Genomic DNA, 17675 nt, shown 5'->3' with positions numbered 1-17675 from the left:
AGATCCGTCGCCGGCTTCTGGACGGTCGCTCACGGCGGCTGCTGGCCGCTCACGCTGGCTGTGTAGTGCTGGCTACACATGGTAGCCCATGGCAACCCACTGCCACAGGGGCTGCAGCCTACGGTGACTCAGGGCAGCCCAGCTCCAGGTTGAGCTGTTGTTCAGCATCTTAGCTGTAGAAGGTAGTGTCACTGGCCCTCATATGTGGGATACAAACCGGGGCCCTCTGGCATCCCAAGCCAGCTCTTAACCATCGCGCCACTCGGCCCTGCAGGATTTCTTGTAAATTGTCCTACCCCTAGATGGCCCCCATGCACCTTCCCTGTTCTTTTGAATCCCCTGTCACCTACCTCCATATCTATCTCCCTCCCCAACTGTCTTCCTGCCTTTTCCATGTACCCCCCCACCCCGCCCCACTTTGGGCCTCAGGAGACCTGCTTCTACCACCAGTGAGCTGGGACGTCTGGGCTCTCATGCCTCTTTCTCCACCCGTAGAATGGCTGTGTCTAACTTTCTCATAAGGCTGGCCTCTCCCAGCTGCTGCTCTCATGGCTCTTTTAAAGGGAGGGAGAGGAGGAAGATCACTGCCAGCTAACTTTTCTCCAGAGCTTGAGGCTTTCAAAGGCCTCTGGAATATCCCAGACTGGGAACCAGCAGCATGAGTGGGAAGTGAAGTGGACCTCACAGAAGACAATGGGATTCGGGCTACTTTGTGTCCCCTGGGGACCGTAGGACCATGGCAGACACTGGCAGTATTTTGAGTCCTGGGGTAGGGATTCTTGAGGCATAAAGAGCTCTGCAAAGGTATGAGATCACTCTGCTGTTCTGCCACCTCCACTAACTAGTTGTACCCCCATCCCCCCACCCCACGCCCCAGCTGAACAAACTGGAAACCGAGACTCCTTGCCACCTTTGACTCCTCCCTTCCTCCCTGACCAATTCATCAGTGCACATGTCCCATCAGCAATCTCCTACCCACCATTATTATGGCCATGGCCTCTGGACCCTGGCTTGGAACCCTCCCATCCTCCACCCTGCAGCCATATAGCCGTGACCCCTTCAATCCCCGACTCAGACTCACTTAGGGCTCCCCAGTGTCCTCATCTCACAGGCTCTATGTTCCATAAGGATTCCACATACCTTTCTACTTTTATGTCTCGTTACTCTCCCTTTGTCACTTAGGAAATCACACATGGCTCAGCTGCCACTTGATGTCTCAGGGCCTTTGCACATACTTTCCCCTCTGCCTCCTTGACTACCTTTTCCCCATGTCCTCTGTCTGACTCATCTCCAGCACCAAGTGAGAGCTCACCTTCTGGAAGCCCCTCCTAGCCCCCCTAGCAAGGAGCCTTTCCCTCTTCTTAGTTTTGTGTACTGTCTTGTTGGCAGCATCTATCGAGGCATTTGGTCACCACTTGGCCGCATGTCTCCTCCCTACCCCCTTACCCCTGTGCTCTTCTATTGGACATGGATGGTGTTTTATTAATCCTGAGCTCCCAGAGCCCCACACTGCACTTTCACTAAACATCCAGCCCATTATTGTAGGTTCTCAGTTTGTTCAAAGGAAGGGTGAGTAGATGAATTAAGCTGAATGAATGAATAAGTGTTAATATGACTAAATATGGACCTGTCAAAACCTGAGCCAACTATATTAAAGAAATTAGACCCACTCATTTCAGGAAAACAGATTCCACGTTCATGTGGACGTTACTGTTTGACCCACTAATGTTGGGGACGCTCTGGGGGAAAGTGTGGTGGAATAGTTATGTGTGTGTGCACTGGGGTCAGGCATCTGACTCGGGCTTCTTGAATTTTATTCCCAGCTCCATCCCACCCTGTCTGCCAGCTACCTGTCAATTCTAGATCAGCAACATCAGCACACCTGGGAACTTGTTAGAAATACAGATTCTTGGGCTCCATCCCAGATGGACAGAATCAGAAACTCTGGGTGTGGGACCCCGAAGTCTGCTTTTAAAGCCCTCTAGGCCATCTGATGCTCCCTGAAGTGTCAGAACCTTCTATATAGGATTGTAAATCCCAGTTTCCTCATCTATTAAATGATCATAAGATTATTATGAAGATCCAATCAGATAAATGTATTAGTATTGTTCCCCTTTGAGAATAGTTAGCAATGGTTCTGCCGGGAATGCAGAAATGCCGGATTAAACAGATGGTGCCAATTTCTGCCCCCTTGCCCACCTCCACCACACTCCCTACCATACCTGTCCGTTTACATAGTGCTGTATGGAGAATCAGAACCTATGCAGACACCCATTTTCTAAACTGTAAAATGGGACTGGACTAGGAAACTGAAGATAGATCCCCAGACCTATGGCTCTGTGATTACTGGATGCATCTGAAACTCTTGCAGAACAGAATAACTGGGTGATGGAGACACCCAAAGAACACGGGGCTTGCAGAGGGAAGGAAAGGAATCGGTAATGTATAGTCTCATAAGTTCAGAAGGCACCTTTATGTATCTCTCTACCTTTCCCTGTTCTAAAGTTGCTTGGGCAAAATGCCACGATTCCTCCTCTACAGCGCCACCTTCTGCCCGCATTGAATCACGCAGACAATTATGCTTCCTGCTTCCATCCTTCTCAAACCGAAAAATATTTGGGGGAAGAATTTTGTATAGGTCAGAGGTTCTTAGCCCCGGGAATAAGGGCCTTGAAATTGTATGTAAGCCTTTGAAGGTGTGTATTCATGCGCTTGTGCATTTTTCTGGGGGTAGTTTCCGCAGTTGCAAATGATTTTCCGAGGTACAAAGCCTTGCCAGGCTTGCTTAGAACTTCCCAGTCCTCCGAGTGTGCACAGCAGCTCCCCTGTGCCTGACCCCTTGCTGGTCGAGAACTCAGTTGTATCTTCAGCAGAGGAGATGGGTTGCACTGTACCATCCCCATTCCCTGCGATGCTCTTAAGTAACCAACAGTGAGAGCTGAGCGAATCAGGCTTGCTCAGTATTGTGGCTGGGAAACCGGGCTCCTTTGGGTAAAAGCTCGTTGTTGCACTCTGGAATTCTCCCGCCCTGCTGCGCTCACTGCTCTAAGTGGCTATAACCACCCCTCCCCACAAAGGAATACCCAACACACGCGTACACACAGCCTGGCAGGCTCTGTCTAAAGGATCCCAGGCTACACACCCTCCATGCCTGGGTGTGATGGTTCTGACAGTTCTTCTTAATGTTTGACTGTAATCGCTCCGCTACTTAAAGTTCATTTTCTCTGATTTCATCTTTCAGGGGCACACAGGGCGCCACCTCCTCTCCACTCTCTTTTCTTCCCACCCTCTCTTACCCACATAAGCTCACATAAAAAGGATCGCTTTTTATTACCCTGCTGCCTGGTTTTTATTGGACGCATTGCCTGATTTCTTTTGGGCCCACTATGGCCTGTGCTTTGTCCAGCAATTTTCCTATTGAGGTTAGCAGCCCACCGTCAGCTCCGCAGACAATGAGGCCCGCGGCAGTTTCAGATGGGGAAGCCCGGGCAGAGAGAGCGGCAGAGGGAAAGGAGCCAGGACTCTGGTTAACTTGTTTCCCAGACTCCCGCAATCCTTGCTCTTGGGCTCCCTCTTGTGGTTGTGAAGCCAAAGACGGCTAGGTGTTAGCCGATCCGCGGACCTCAGAGCATTCTTCTGGGGCCGAGCCCTCTCCCCCAGAACCCCGACTCCACAGAATCTGAGGAGTGGTTAGAAGAACCAGGTCGCCTTCCCGGCACCCTCTTCACAGGACAAGGAGCGGCTCAAGCCAGAGCTTCCCTCAGTGACTGTCAGAGCTGCAAGCCCTCCTGTCTCAGGTTTCACCCCAGCAGGTGTGCCCTGGGGGAGTGGACTCCACGCTGGTCACACTGCAGCTGGGAAACTGAGCCATCCCCCTCTACCCCCACCTCCCTGTCCATTAAAGTCACTAGTTTGTGAAGAGCAGGGGATATAATGATAGAATGATACTGAATAACCACTTGCACTGTACTTAAACATGTCCTAAATTTTTATTACATTTTAATTAAAAAAAATGCTCCTTTGAAACTAGTGAAACAAAGAAAAGATACATAAAGTGAACTATCTGCCCCTCTTAACATATTGAGATAACCAATGTAAAGATCCTGCTGTGTATGGGCGAATATGCACGTGTCAGAGGTTTACATTGGTGTTAGTCTCTTAAAACATATCAAGTAGAGATACATTTAACTCATTCTTGTTGATAGGAGCGTAGTAAGCGATAGTATGGATTTACTGTGACTTATCCCATAGTTTCACTATTGATAGACATTCAGTATGTTTCCAGGCTTTGCTGTTACAAATAGTACAGCAATATAATATCTTTTTTATACTCATGCTTTTATTGTTATAGGATAGATGCCCCCAAATGGTGTATTTATTTTCAAACAGATATTGATAGTTTGGGGCAAGGTTGCTTATCCCAAAAGGTTGGGGTAATTCACATTCCTACCAACCTTGAAGAGAGGACCCCCTTCCCAACACTCTTGTCAGCCCTGAATATGTTCTCTCTTGTAATTTTGCGTGTCAAATAGATGAAAATTTGTACTGTCTTGCTTTTGTGTGCATTTCTCTGATGACTAGGGGAGTTGAGCATCTTTTTACCTGTTTAGATTTCACTCCCTCCTCTGTGAAATCTTCCTCGAGGTGTACAGATTGAGTTGTGGGAGCTTTTTGCTTATTGTTCACATTTACGTATGGTGTCTTTGCCATATAGAAATTTCAATAAAATGTTTACATAATGAAATATTTCTATATTTTCATTGATGGCTCCTGGGTTTCTTGTCTGCTTAAAAACTTCTCTCTTATCTGGCTTTTAACTGGGTTACTCAGAAAGAAGGGAAAGAAGAAAATGTAGGATTTTTGTTTGCTTGTTTTAGCTTTATATTTAAAATTTTTATATGCCTGGAATGTATTTGTGTTTCTGATGTGAACATCTTCTAAGTAGATACCGAGCTATGTTAGCACCATTTATTCAATCAATTATTTTCTTTCCCTGTGAACTAATATTGTTCTTCATTTGTTCAGGGCTTGTTTTATATCTTCAATAAGATTTTATTATTTTCTTGTATCTTTCTTGTTAAATTTATTTCCAAATATTTTATAGGTTTGGCCCTATTGTGGGTAGAATGTTTTTCTCCATTTCCTCTTTCTATTTATTGCTGGCACAGAAAAAATCAGATTGAGATATATATCTTGTATACAGCCAAATTCTCTTATTACTCTTGTTTTTTGTTTGCTTGTTTGTTTTGTTTTGTTTTAACTAGAGCCTCTTGGTTTTTTTATGTATATATTATCATCTGCAAGTAAAGGGAATTATGTCTCTTTTTCTATTGGCATACTTTAATTTTACTTTTTATTTCAAAACAATTTTAAATTTATAAAAAGTTGCAAAAATAAAATTAGTGCAAGGAACAACCATATACCCAATTGTTAACATTTTATCCCATTTGTTCTATCATTTGCCCTTGAGTGTTGTGCATGTGTGTGTGCATAATTTTTTTCTAGATCTTTTGATAATAAGTTATCCCTGAATATCCTAGTGCATATTTACAAAGAATAAGAATATTCTTTTACATCACCATAGTAGAGTTATCAACTTCAGAAATTTACACCAACACGTTTATGTAATCTACTATTTATATTTTAACTTATCAGTCGGCCCAATAAAGTCTTTTATAGCTTCTTTTCCCCTCCAGTATAAGATCTAGCTGAGGGTCAGGTATTGCATTTAATCATCATGTCTGTTTAGCCACCTAAAATCTGGAACATTTCCATTGCCTTTCTTTGACATTTTTGAACACTACAGTCTCTTTGCATCATCACTGTTTTGTGTTTTTCTTTTATTGTTTTTTAATTCTTATTGTCTTTTTTAAAACTTTTTTGAAAAATTTTGAGATGATCACACAGATTTTTTAAAATCCTTTAATCCACTAATAAGAAAATTACATAAATAGATTTTTCTAATATTAGGCTAGTCTTGTATTCCTGGAATAATGTCAACTTCGTTTTTATTATTTTTATTTGTGTGTTGTGTGTGTTTATCATCATTTTTTTTTCTTTTATTATTTGGTTTGTATGTAGCTTGGTGTTTTTTATATATTGCTGAATTAGGTTTGCTAAAATTTTGTTTGGAATTTTTTGCATCTGTGTTCATGAGTGAGATTGCCTATAAGTTTCCAATAATTTAATTGTCTTATTTTGGTATCAAGGTTATGCTTGCCTCATAAAATGATTTAAAGACCATTCTTTTCTTCCAGCCTTTTGAACAGCTTGAGTAAACTTCAAACTAATTTGTTCCTTTATTGTTAGAATTCACTGGTAAAACTACCTGAGACTAGTGTTTTCTTTGTGGAAAGATTTTTTTTTTTTTTTTTAGCTGAGCCATCCTGCTACCTATTGGCAGCTTAGCGGCTGCTCAGCTCGGGCTGGCCTCGAACCGCTGTTGCTCAGAGCTCAAACTCTTGAGCGAGCTCTTAACCAACTGAGCCATTTGGCCGGCCCGAAAGATTTTAAACTATTTATCCAAAATGTTAAGAATTATAGGAATATTCTGGTTTTCTATTTTGTTTTTAATTGGTTTTGGTTTGAGTTGTGTTCTGCTGGGACTTTATTCATTTCATCTAAGCTCTGAAATACATGGCATAAAGTTGTTCATAATTCCTTTCATTATCTTTTTAGTAATATTAGTACAGCTAGTTTTGACATTTTTATTCCAACAATTATTTATTCATGCATTTTCTCGTTGTTAATCAGTGTTGCCAGAGCTTGTCTATTTTACTAGGCTTTTCAAAGAACCATTTTGGCTTTGTTGATCTTCTCTATTACATATTTGTTTTCTGTATTAATGATTTCTGCTCTTTTATTATATCTTCTTCTTTCTTGGAGTTTTAATGCTGCTCTTTTTTCCATAATCTTTCTTTGACATTTTTGAAGATTACAGTGTCCTCCTGTCATCACCTTTTCTAAAAAAATAAAACATTCTCCACTTATGTTTATTGGTATACTTTTTAATTTCTTTTTTGTCTTATTGTATAAACAAAAATTTCCAAATCAAAATTAAGTAACAATGGTGATACAGGCATACTTTTAAGCTTTCTTCTTCTTAAAATGTCTCAAGCTGCATACTTTTAAGCTTCCCTAGCCTTTTTCCATTTCTAATATAAAGCTCTACATGCATCACATATATGTTGATATATAGTTTTTCATTATTGTTTAGTACCAAATGTATTCTAATTATTACATGTTCTTCTATATTTAGAATGCTTTTAGATTTCCAAATGTATGAAGTTTTTCTATCTGTTATTGATTTCTATCTTACGTTGAATATAGTCAGAAAACATGGTACAGCTTGATGTGTTCTATAGGTCATGGCATGAAGTGCTACCCTTTCACTCTTTCTTATTTCATTTTTCCTTCCGGTTTTGATTTCCTCTAATGCCCAAGGGGTAATTTATTTTTTTTATTATTATTATTTTTTTTAGATTTGTATTGGGGTATTGGGGGGATGGGAACAGTGCTGGGGAATTGGGGGAAGGGGAACAGACAAGTTGCTGTCGTTTTGTTCTTCAGTCTGGTTGTGGAGGACGTTGTTTCACTGGCCCAAGTTGGCACCATCATTGCACTCTTTCCGGGCGAGGCAGATTAGTCACCAGCCTCTGGACGGCCGCTCACAGCGGCTGCTGGCCGCTCACGCTGGCTGCTGGCTACACACGGTAGCCCATGGCAACCCACTGCCACAGGGGCTGCAGCCTACGCCGTCGCCGGCGACTCACGGCAGCCCAGCTCCAGGTTGAGCTGTTGTTCAGCATCTTAGCTGTGGAGGGCAGTGTCACTGGCCCTCATATGTGGGATCCGAACTGGGGTCCTCTGGCGTCCCAAGCCAGTTCTTAGCCGGCCCGCCCAAGGGGTAATTTAGACAAGTACTTTGATTTCCCAGAATATTGGAAACACCATGGGGAGGGGTGTCATCTTTTTGCCATTTGTTTCTATTGGATTAAGATTATGACTTACTCTCTGAAGTAAATCAATAGCTTGGGAAGCAAGGTGAGGGAGCCTGGAGGATGCTATGCATTTTCTCCAGTATTTCCCCTGGAAGAAGGTACAGGACTGAGCTCTCTTGAGTCTGATGAGAGCTGAGGACCAGTGTCAGTGTGGAGGGTCTGCTCTGCCAGCCCAGCTTCCCAGGCCAACCTTGTAGCCTCCTCTAGATGTGGGCAAAGATTGGGAACCTGATATTTATACCTGGAGTGTGCACAGTGTATTCACCATCAGTCCTCAGGGGCGGAAACAATGGTGCCATCCAAGAGACCTAAACAACCATAATAGCTGCTACATTTTATTGAGCTATTACAAGGTGCCAGACACCAGCTAATGACTTTACATATATTATCTCACTTTCTCTTTACATCAGCCCTGTGAAGTAGGTATTATTATTATTATTATTATTATTATTATTATTATCATCCCTATTTTAAAGATGAGAAAACAAAAGCTCAGAGACATTAAGTAACTTCCAAAGGTCACACAGCATCTAAGCATCAGAGCTTCAGTTTTAACCCTAGTCTGTCTTCCAATTCTAAAGTCAGTGTCCTACCCATCCAGGTATACTGCCTCCCCAAAAAGATCCAAATTTCCCACTTCCTACCCCCTCAAGTTTATTTCTAAGAGTGTCTGAGCACAAGAGGGGAGATTGAAACTTGAGACCGGATCAAGGAGTGGTGGGGAGAGGACAGGGAGTTTACCTCTGGTCTCACTGTCACCTGGGCTGCTCTCCCTTCTGCCAGTTTGCCCAATATGCTGAGATCGTCAACTTCACCCTGCCTGATGGGACTCAGAGGAGTGGGCAAGTGCTTGAGGTGACTGGGACCAAGGCAATTGTTCAGGTAAGTGGTGTCAATGAGATGTTGGCTAGTTGAATAAATGAATAAACCCACAAAGTTCCCACATTATCTTATAAACTCCAAAGGCAGGAAATGTCCTATTTCCCCGAAAGCACCTTGCCCAGAGCTGGGCACAAATGAGAGAAGGGGGGGGGGGCGTCATTCTTGTCACTAACGTCTTGTCCCACAGGTTTTTGAAGGGACCTCTGGGATTGATGCCCAAAAGACCACCTGCGAATTCACAGGGGACATCCTACGGATTCCAGTGTCAGAGGACATGCTGGGTGAGTAGTGAGGGTGGGACAGGGTGGGGTACTCCTACCAGCCTGCTTCTCTGACCAAGCGCTTAGCACACTGCATTGTCATTGCCTATTTACATGTCTGCCTCCCTTGTGAGCTCTTTGAGTCCAGGGGTTGTCTCCTCTTCTCTCTTTGACCCCCAGCCCAGCTCAGGGCTTGACATACAGCAGGTGTTCAATAAATGAGGAAGGCATAGTAGGTAGCCATCCATCTGGGGTCAGGCTGAAATGGACTGCACGTTCCCTAATTTTCTCCCAAGATCTGCCATACCTGGCCCTCCCCTCTTTTTAGCCCCCAAATCACCCAGTTAGAGTAGTTGTCCTCGGTCAAGGCCTTGCCTATAAAGGTTCCCAGGAGAGGAAGGAAGACCCCCCCAAGGAGAAAGGCACTGTAGCCAGCTCTCTGGAGGTAACTGAGGGATGAGGGGGAAGGGGACATGGGCACTCGGGATGTGGGGGGCAGGTGGAAGCTGGTAGTGGTGTGGGGGGTGAGCAGCCCGGCCCTAAGCATCTTCTAACACCCCCTGACCACCCCAAGGTCGAGTTTTCAATGGTTCCGGCAAACCCATTGACAAGGGGCCAGTGGTCATGGCAGAGGACTTCCTGGATATCAATGGTGAGTGACCAGGGGCTCTGGGTGGCTTTAGGGATCCGGCCATCAACTACTTCCCCCACCCCCAGTCATCATCTGTGTCATCTTGCCCTTGGAAGTTCGCCAGACACAGGTCAGGGTGATAGGCCAGGGCTCACTTCTAAGACACATCTCCAAGGATGGTCAGACAGCGGCAGATCAGGTGTGATATGGGAGCAGCAAAGGCCAGGAGCCACAGAGCCTGAAATACAGCCATCAGCACTCCATGTCTTGTAAGCTGCCATCATAGTTGTGGCATTGCTCCATGTGTACCCCAAGACCATCACTCTCCTGCCTTCCAGTTCCCTGTCCCACCCCTGAGAGCTGGCTGGGGTGGTTTGCACAAGAAGACACAGCCCCTCCCAGGAGCTCACCCCATTCCATGGGAGGCCATCCTGAGTCCTCCAACCCCATCATGTCAGTTTACCAAAGATGTGATGGAGGCCCAGCGAGGTTCACGGCTAACTCAAGGCCACACAGCAAGTTGGAGGTAGAGCACAGAACACATACTTGCTCAGATGGGAGGGCTCCGAGTCACCCTCAGGTCCTCCAAACCTGCACAGCACCTCTAGGTCTTAAGGAAGTCCCTGGTTCCGACAATGGGGCCTCAGCCTGAGCTCCCGCCCTGTCGCTTCTAATGCTCCAGAGCAACGCTGTCCACGGGGGCACTGGGCATGTGGCTCTTTACATACACGTTCATTGCAGTGAAATCAAATTTCATTTCAAAACCACATTTCATGTGCTCAATAGCCACATGTGGCTAAGGCCACCATATTGGATGGCGTTAGAGCCCATTTCCATCATTGCAGAGAATTCTGTTAGCAGTGCTGCCCTGGAGGCACAGACAGGGTGGGGGAGGGCAGGGAAGACCCGAACCCTCAAGCATGGTCCATGACTGCCCTCTCCCAGGCCAGCCCATCAACCCCTATGACCGCATCTACCCCGAGGAAATGATCCAGACGGGCATCTCCCCCATCGATGTCATGAACAGCATTGCCCGAGGTCAGAAGATCCCTATCTTCTCAGCGGCCGGGCTCCCCCACAACGAGGTGAGGTCTACAGGATCCTGCCGGCACATCTGTGGGCCAGGGACAGAGCAGAGGCCAAGGCTCGTAGGCCAGAGGAGGGCCTCCTGTGCTGAGCAGGCAGGGGCCAGCCCAGCTGGAGTGACCAGCAGGCTAGACTGTCAGTTGTCCTCTGGCAGCTCAGGACCTCATTGTCCCCAAGCAGCTCTTCAAGCCTCTGCCTGAGGGAGTGGAGCACTCACTGGCTCATGAGAGAGCCCCTGGGCAGCCCTAGTGTTGACAGTCCTGCCCAACTGGGCTGACAGCGCTACCCACTGGTCCTCGTCATGGTCTTTACTCACTGCACTGAGTGAACGCCTCTGATGCCAGCCCTACAGCCATCTGAGACCTCCCTGTACAGGTTCCTTGCCCCGCCCTTCCACTAAGAGTGAATAGCCCAGTTCCTCTCAAAGCTGCTGGTGTGACAAGGCTTCTAGATGCCCCACCCCTGACCCCACCCAACCACTCCTGGATGTAACCCAGCTCACCTCAAAATGGTGTGAGTGATCAGATGGCATAAGTGCCCCCTACCCTATATAACACGCATCCTAATCTGTGTTATGGTAATTCCATGCACTGCAGGCTAGGGGCAATTCTGTGCACAGATAAACCCCAGCAGTCTGAGGGGAGGTGAAGGGATTCTGAAGGGCCAAGCTGCTCTAAACCTGTGTTGAGGCTGTTGCTCTTTGGCACTGTTATTCTGTCTGCTTTTCATGACAGGCATCCTTGGCCCTTCGGTAGTCCCAGCACAGGGCAGCCCCTTCCCTGAGAAAGGCTGTAGGACCTGGGGCTGCCCTGTCGCCTTTGTGGATCCCTCCTACAGAAGGCCCTGGCAGGAAGACGGGAGTGGCAATTGCCCTGCCCATCCCCTGCAATGGCGCTCAGTGAGTCATCCTTCTTCCTAACCCCCTGCACTCCAGATTGCTGCCCAGATCTGCCGCCAGGCTGGGCTGGTGAAGAAGCCCAAGGCTGTGCTGGATTATCACGATGACAACTTTGCCATCGTCTTTGCAGCCATGGGGGTAAGAGGGGGTGGGCTGATTGGCAAGTTCTGGAAGCTGTGGGTGGGCAGCCTTGTTTCCCTTGGCCCCTGGCACGGCCTGATCTGATGGGGGAGGCACAATTCTTCTCCTTGAGAAGTTGTCAGAGTGCGGCCTGTCTGGTGGGAGAGGTAAGAACGTGACTGAAGGGATGCGGTGGGCTCGGTGACTACGGCAGTGTGTCCTTCAAGGCACCCCAAAGGCCATGGAAGCTACACGATGAGTGCAGGTTGACCTGGAGGAAGGGACACTAGGGAATTTGAGGAGACAAAAAGCCTTGGGAGACGGATACCATGGGGCCCTCACAGGGCCCAAGAGGGGAACAGGGAGTTCACGGAAGCAGCTGGCCAAAGGAGGAGCAGGGTGGCGCTGAGCAGAGCCCAACCTGAAGAAGTCTGAACCTCTCTTTGGGGGTGTGATGAGACCCTACCCAGCACTGGGCAGCAAGCCAGCCCTGCCCTCTCAAGCTTCGGGATCAGTGACCATGGCACCTTCACCCACAGTGACTGTTAGTCAGTGGACAGGCTTTACTGAGAAGAGATGGGAGGGGCCTGGGTCCCTGTTCTCAGGTCACAGGGCCCTGCCTCCAGTCCCCCCTGTTGTGTGTCCAGGTGAACATGGAGACAGCCAGGTTCTTCAAGTCCGACTTCGAGCAGAATGGTACCATGGGGAATGTCTGCCTTTTCCTGAACTTGGCCAATGACCCCACGTGAGTCCTCCCCTCATGCCTGTACTGTCCTCAAGCAGCAGGCCTTGTCCTAGTCCAAGACCCAGGGTAGCCAGTGGGGCTCAGGGGTTTCCCAGAACTACAGCCATGGGCGAGGGCTGGGAGAACTACCCCTTGTGCGGGTGGGGAAACCGAGGCTGATAATGGGTAGGGATAGCTCATGAAGAGACAGAAGGAGCCAGGACCATGGCCCTGCCTGTCACCTGCAGTCCCTCTGCTCTTCCCACAACCTGCATTGAACCATCATTCCGAGTCAGGGCTCCTCATCCTTGAGTCACTGCCACAGCCACCGCTAAAGAGATATTTCCCTAAATCCTGTTAGAAAAACTGCTATTTCAAAAGTTTAGAAAATGTGAGTTTAAATCCGGGGGTCAAGTGGATGGAAAAAACAAAACAAAACAATTCTAATAAACTGTCCTGGGTACTAAAAATACTCCAAAAACTAAGTAGCAGAATTTGGGAGGCCGTGACAACATCACCAAAGGAGAGACTCACAGGCACAGAGCCAGGGACTCAGGAGTGCTCATAGTAACAGGGGCGGCCAGGACAGGCATGTGTATGGACTGTGTATGCTAAGTGTGCTGAGGAGCAGTGAGAGGACCAGTAGGGAAAGACGCCTGAGGAAACAGAGGGAGAGTGTTCCAGCTGACCCAAGGGCCGGTACCCCAAGGAAAAGGAAGCCAGAGCAGAAGCTCTGACCTGCCTCCTGCTGATTGCCAGAGTCCCCCCACCTTCAGGCCACGGGGATGGGGCTGCTGTCATCCTCATCAGATACTCCTGGCCCTGGCTGTCCCACTCTCACCCAACTCTCCGCCTGCCCCAGCCTCTGCCCTTTTTTCTACCTTGAACCACAGGACAGGGGAGTGTTGGACCTGGCTGAGTGCCCACTCCCAGGAACCACAGCCCTGACCTGGGGGCTGGGAGCGGGGGTTCATGGTATCCACGCCTCTGCTGCTATGCACAGTCCCAGCTTTCCCCTCAGCACTGGGGCTAAATGGAGCACAGGCCTGGGCCTCCAGGCTCTCTAACCATTGGCTGTATCTCCAGGATTGAGCGGATCATCACCCCGCGCCTGGCACTGACCGCGGCTGAATTCCTCGCCTACCAGTGTGAGAAGCATGTGCTGGTCATACTGACTGACATGAGTTCCTACGCAGAGGCCTTGCGGGAGGTGAGGTGGCTGGATAAGCGTGTCAGTTTCGTCGCAGCCCCTGCACCCCAGAGCGCGCCCACCCAGGCCTGCCTCCACTCTGTTTCTCATAGTCACTGAACTTCCCACTCACCCTTCCTCGTCTCAGCCTCTCACCCCGCTTCTTATCCCAATGCCCACGGATACTGCAGGTCTCAGCTGCCAGAGAGGAGGTGCCCGGGCGCCGAGGGTTCCCCGGATACATGTACACAGACCTGGCCACCATCTACGAGCGAGCGGGCCGCGTGTCGGGCCGGGGAGGGTCCATCACTCAGATCCCTATCCTCACTATGCCCAATGACGGTGAGCCTCCTCACCGCCCACTGCCTTCCGCAGGCCCCCGCCCTCCCTTCCCACCCGGACATGTAAAGGGCCGGCGCTTCTTTGCATAGATGTGCAGTAACGCTATTCCTCCTTCAGGGTCGACACTGCCCTTTCCTTGCCCCCATCCATTCCTATCACTTCCATGAGGGGAAAAGAACCCCGATGACCCTGAGTAGGTGGAAACCTGGGCCCCAACGACACTGAGGCCAGTGCGTTTCCTTGTAGATATCACCCACCCCATCCCAGACCTGACGGGCTTCATCACAGAGGGACAGATCTACGTGGACAGACAGCTTCATAACAGACAGGTGCTGTCCCCTCCCCACCCACTTTCTGCTCTCTCCACCACCCCCTGTGGTTCATCTCTCCATGAATTAGGAGGGGCTAGGCAAGGCTAACCCCAAACAGGAGATAAACCCCCCTGGCAGACTGTGTGGTTCACAGACAGAAGGCAGATCTGGGTAGAATCCAGCCTACCTGGTTACGGGACCTTGAGAAAATAATTTCATCTCTCTGATCCTAGGTTTCTTCTTCTATAAAATGAGCAATAATAATACTTATCACACAGTTGCGTTTTGGAGGATAAAATAAGTTGGCATACAGGAAACATCTAACAGATAGTAGATACTAAAGAATTACCATCTCTCTTCCCTTTCTGGTAATTTGCTTTGGTGAACAGGAAACAATGGGTAACTGACACAAGTAGATGGTGAATAACATGGGAACGGGTTAGAAAAGGTGTCTGTCTCATCTGGGGTTAAAGGCAACCCCTATGACTTTTCCCTCTTTGCTTGGAAGGCTCTTTCTTTGTAGCCATTAAGCTTCAACCTGGTTTTGTCTGATCAAAAGTTTTGAAATAGCGAGCCTGTCATTAACTAATGGCATGTCATCTCCCCACTCCACTCTCCTGTCTGGGAGCACACATGTAGACACCTGCACACCCAAGCCCTAGAATTTATGGGCGATAAAGGTGGGTGGGCGTAACCCGCTTCTCTGTAGGATGAGGACCATGAGAGCCGTGGGGGAGGGGCGAGAAGCAGGGTGGGAAGAAAAGTTTAGACCCCGCCTTCCGCCATCCTTTCTGCTTCCGCAGATCTACCCTCCCATCAACGTGCTCCCTTCCCTGTCGCGGCTCATGAAATCTGCCATTGGGGAGGGCATGACCAGAAAGGACCATGGAGATGTCTCCAACCAGCTGGTAAGAAGCAGCAGGCCTATGGGCTGGTGAGGAAGCTGGTTTCAGATGCGAGAGGTCTGAGCCCTAACAGGACCACAGGTTTTTCTCCTGGAAAAACCCCTTCTCCAAAACTGGGCCTCCCAGCACAGCCAGATTAAGGGTCATCGGGTTCAGGTGATAGGCCTGTGGTGACCACCCACCCCCTCTGCCCCTTCCCCAGTATGCCTGCTATGCCATCGGGAAGGACGTGCAGGCCATGAAGGCCGTGGTGGGGGAGGAGGCGCTCACTTCGGAGGACCTACTTTACCTGGAATTCCTGCAGAAGTTTGAGAAGAATTTCATTAACCAAGGTGAGGCGCTTTGGGGTTGTTCAGGCAGTAACCCCTTTACCCGACACACACACACACACACACACACATGCACACACACACACACACACACACACACACACACACACACACACACACACACACACACACACACACACACACACACACACACACACACACACACACACCCTTGACACTCCTGCTCTGTCCCTAGGCCCCTACGAGAACCGCTCAGTGTTTGAGTCGCTGGACCTGGGCTGGAAGCTCTTACGCATCTTCCCCAAGGAGATGCTGAAGCGCATCCCGCAGAGTGTGATCGATGAGTTCTACTCCCGCGAGGGGGCGTCGCAGGACACCGCGATTGACACTGTGTTCTAGCACCGCCTGCAGCCTGGCCTGGAAGCGTGGTCCTGGGACCCCTGCCTTCGGCACCCGTCTACGCACCCCTCTCCATCCTCCATGGTCCCACACATCTGAACCTACCACTTCTGCGCCCACCCTCAGCCCCAGCTGGATATGGAGGGCCCCCCCGCGCTCCATTCCTCTCCCTGGGAAAGAACAGATTGTTAAGCCTGTATTCTATGTCTTGTTCTTATAGGAGCATTTGTATTTCTATTTTAAAAGCTTCCCAAATAAGAAGTAACTGAGATGAAGACGTTCATCTTATGTGGAAACAAGATTACAAAACTTTGATCATTGTTAAAGCTGGGGGTGATGGGTACATGAAGTTCATTAAACTATTGTCTCCACTTTAAAAAAAAAGCCACATTAGTGTCTTAACAGCTGACAATAGAATTCCTCTTTGGGAGTTATTTGTCTTTGTCAAATATCTTGATAAATTTCTTGGGTGGAACATGAGCTCAGGGGCCATGGAAAGGACAATCGCGGCTATAAAAGATGTGTCTGACTCTAACCAGCTCTGAGAGATGCTAGGGAGGAATTTGGTATGCTCCAGAGAGGAAGGGAGGGGAGTTGCTGGGGAGAGAGCCTGGGGACATGGAGGTGGTGTGAAAGGCTGAGGGAGAAACCCTCCCAGTTAAAAAATGGGTGAAGAGCATCCTAAACACCAGGATACTGGATGTTGCTTTGAAAGCTACCTGTCCTTCAATGTCATCCGTCCTGTCTCCTCTGCCCCATCTACAATGAGGCCATGAATTCTTCCTAAGAGTCAGGGCTGGTCTAGAGGATGGAACTTCAACAAAGGGCTGAGTTCCATTTCTGGGTCAATGTGTTGTGAAACCAGCCAGAATTCTTGGATCAAGTGCTGACACCAAAGAAGGCCCTAAGAATAAAAGTCCCCATGACACTTCACAGCCATTTGGGGGAAAGCTTTTGGGTATCCACAAGGCATAGAGTTGTTTTTATTTAATAAGTTTTATTGCTATATAACTAACATACCATAAATTTACCTAATTATAATTGTACAACTCAACAACTTTGTATATTCAGAGCTGTGCAACCATCACCACAATCAATTTTTAAAACATTTTCAAAAAGAAACCCTGCACTGTTAGCCATCACCCCTCAAATCCCTCGTCTGCCCCTTCCCCAGCCCTGGGCAACCATTAATCTACTTTCAATCTCTATAGCTTTGTCTATTCTGAACATTTCATATAAATGGGATCATACAGTATGTGGCCTTTTGTGTCTGGCGTCTTTCACTTACCATAATATTTTCAAGGTTCATCCATGTTGTAGCACATATCAGTACTTCATTTCTTTTTATTGCCAAATAATATTCCACAACATGAATATACCTTTTGTTTATCCACTTATCACTTTAGGGACATGTGGTTGCTTCCACTTTTGGGCTATTATGAATAATGCTGCTATGAACACTCATGTACATGTTTTTGTGGGGGCATATGTTTTCATTTCTGTTGGATATATATACCTCGGAACAAAATGACTGGGCGTCAGGTGATGACTTTATGTGTAGCCTTTGAGGAACTGCCAGACTGCAAATCCACTTCCAAAGTGACTACATTTTCCATTCCCACCTGTAGTATATGAGGG

General features: G+C 47.9%; 1 protein-coding gene across 1 annotated transcript in view; it reads left to right on the top strand.

Annotated features, from left to right (window-relative positions):
* The window catches only part of ATP6V1B1 (ATPase H+ transporting V1 subunit B1), a 22928-nt gene extending 5680 nt beyond the window's left edge, over positions 1-17248 (top strand). Inside the window, exons 3-14 of the mRNA XM_019647607.1 lie at positions 8784-8882; positions 9070-9163; positions 9717-9794; positions 10719-10858; positions 11794-11895; positions 12525-12622; positions 13688-13811; positions 13982-14132; positions 14379-14461; positions 15247-15351; positions 15551-15680; positions 15874-17248. Coding sequence (XP_019503152.1) covers positions 8784-8882; positions 9070-9163; positions 9717-9794; positions 10719-10858; positions 11794-11895; positions 12525-12622; positions 13688-13811; positions 13982-14132; positions 14379-14461; positions 15247-15351; positions 15551-15680; positions 15874-16037 — 1368 coding nt within the window. The 3' untranslated portion in view covers positions 16038-17248. The remainder of the gene's footprint in view (positions 1-8783; positions 8883-9069; positions 9164-9716; positions 9795-10718; positions 10859-11793; positions 11896-12524; positions 12623-13687; positions 13812-13981; positions 14133-14378; positions 14462-15246; positions 15352-15550; positions 15681-15873) is intronic.
* Positions 17249-17675: the final 427 nt, after the last annotated feature.

Source organism: Hipposideros armiger, unplaced genomic scaffold (genome assembly GCF_001890085.2).
Source record: "Hipposideros armiger isolate ML-2016 unplaced genomic scaffold, ASM189008v1 scaffold_114, whole genome shotgun sequence".
In the NCBI taxonomy this organism is placed as follows: domain Eukaryota; kingdom Metazoa; phylum Chordata; class Mammalia; order Chiroptera; family Hipposideridae; genus Hipposideros; species Hipposideros armiger.
This window is presented reverse-complemented; position numbering and strand designations above follow the sequence as displayed.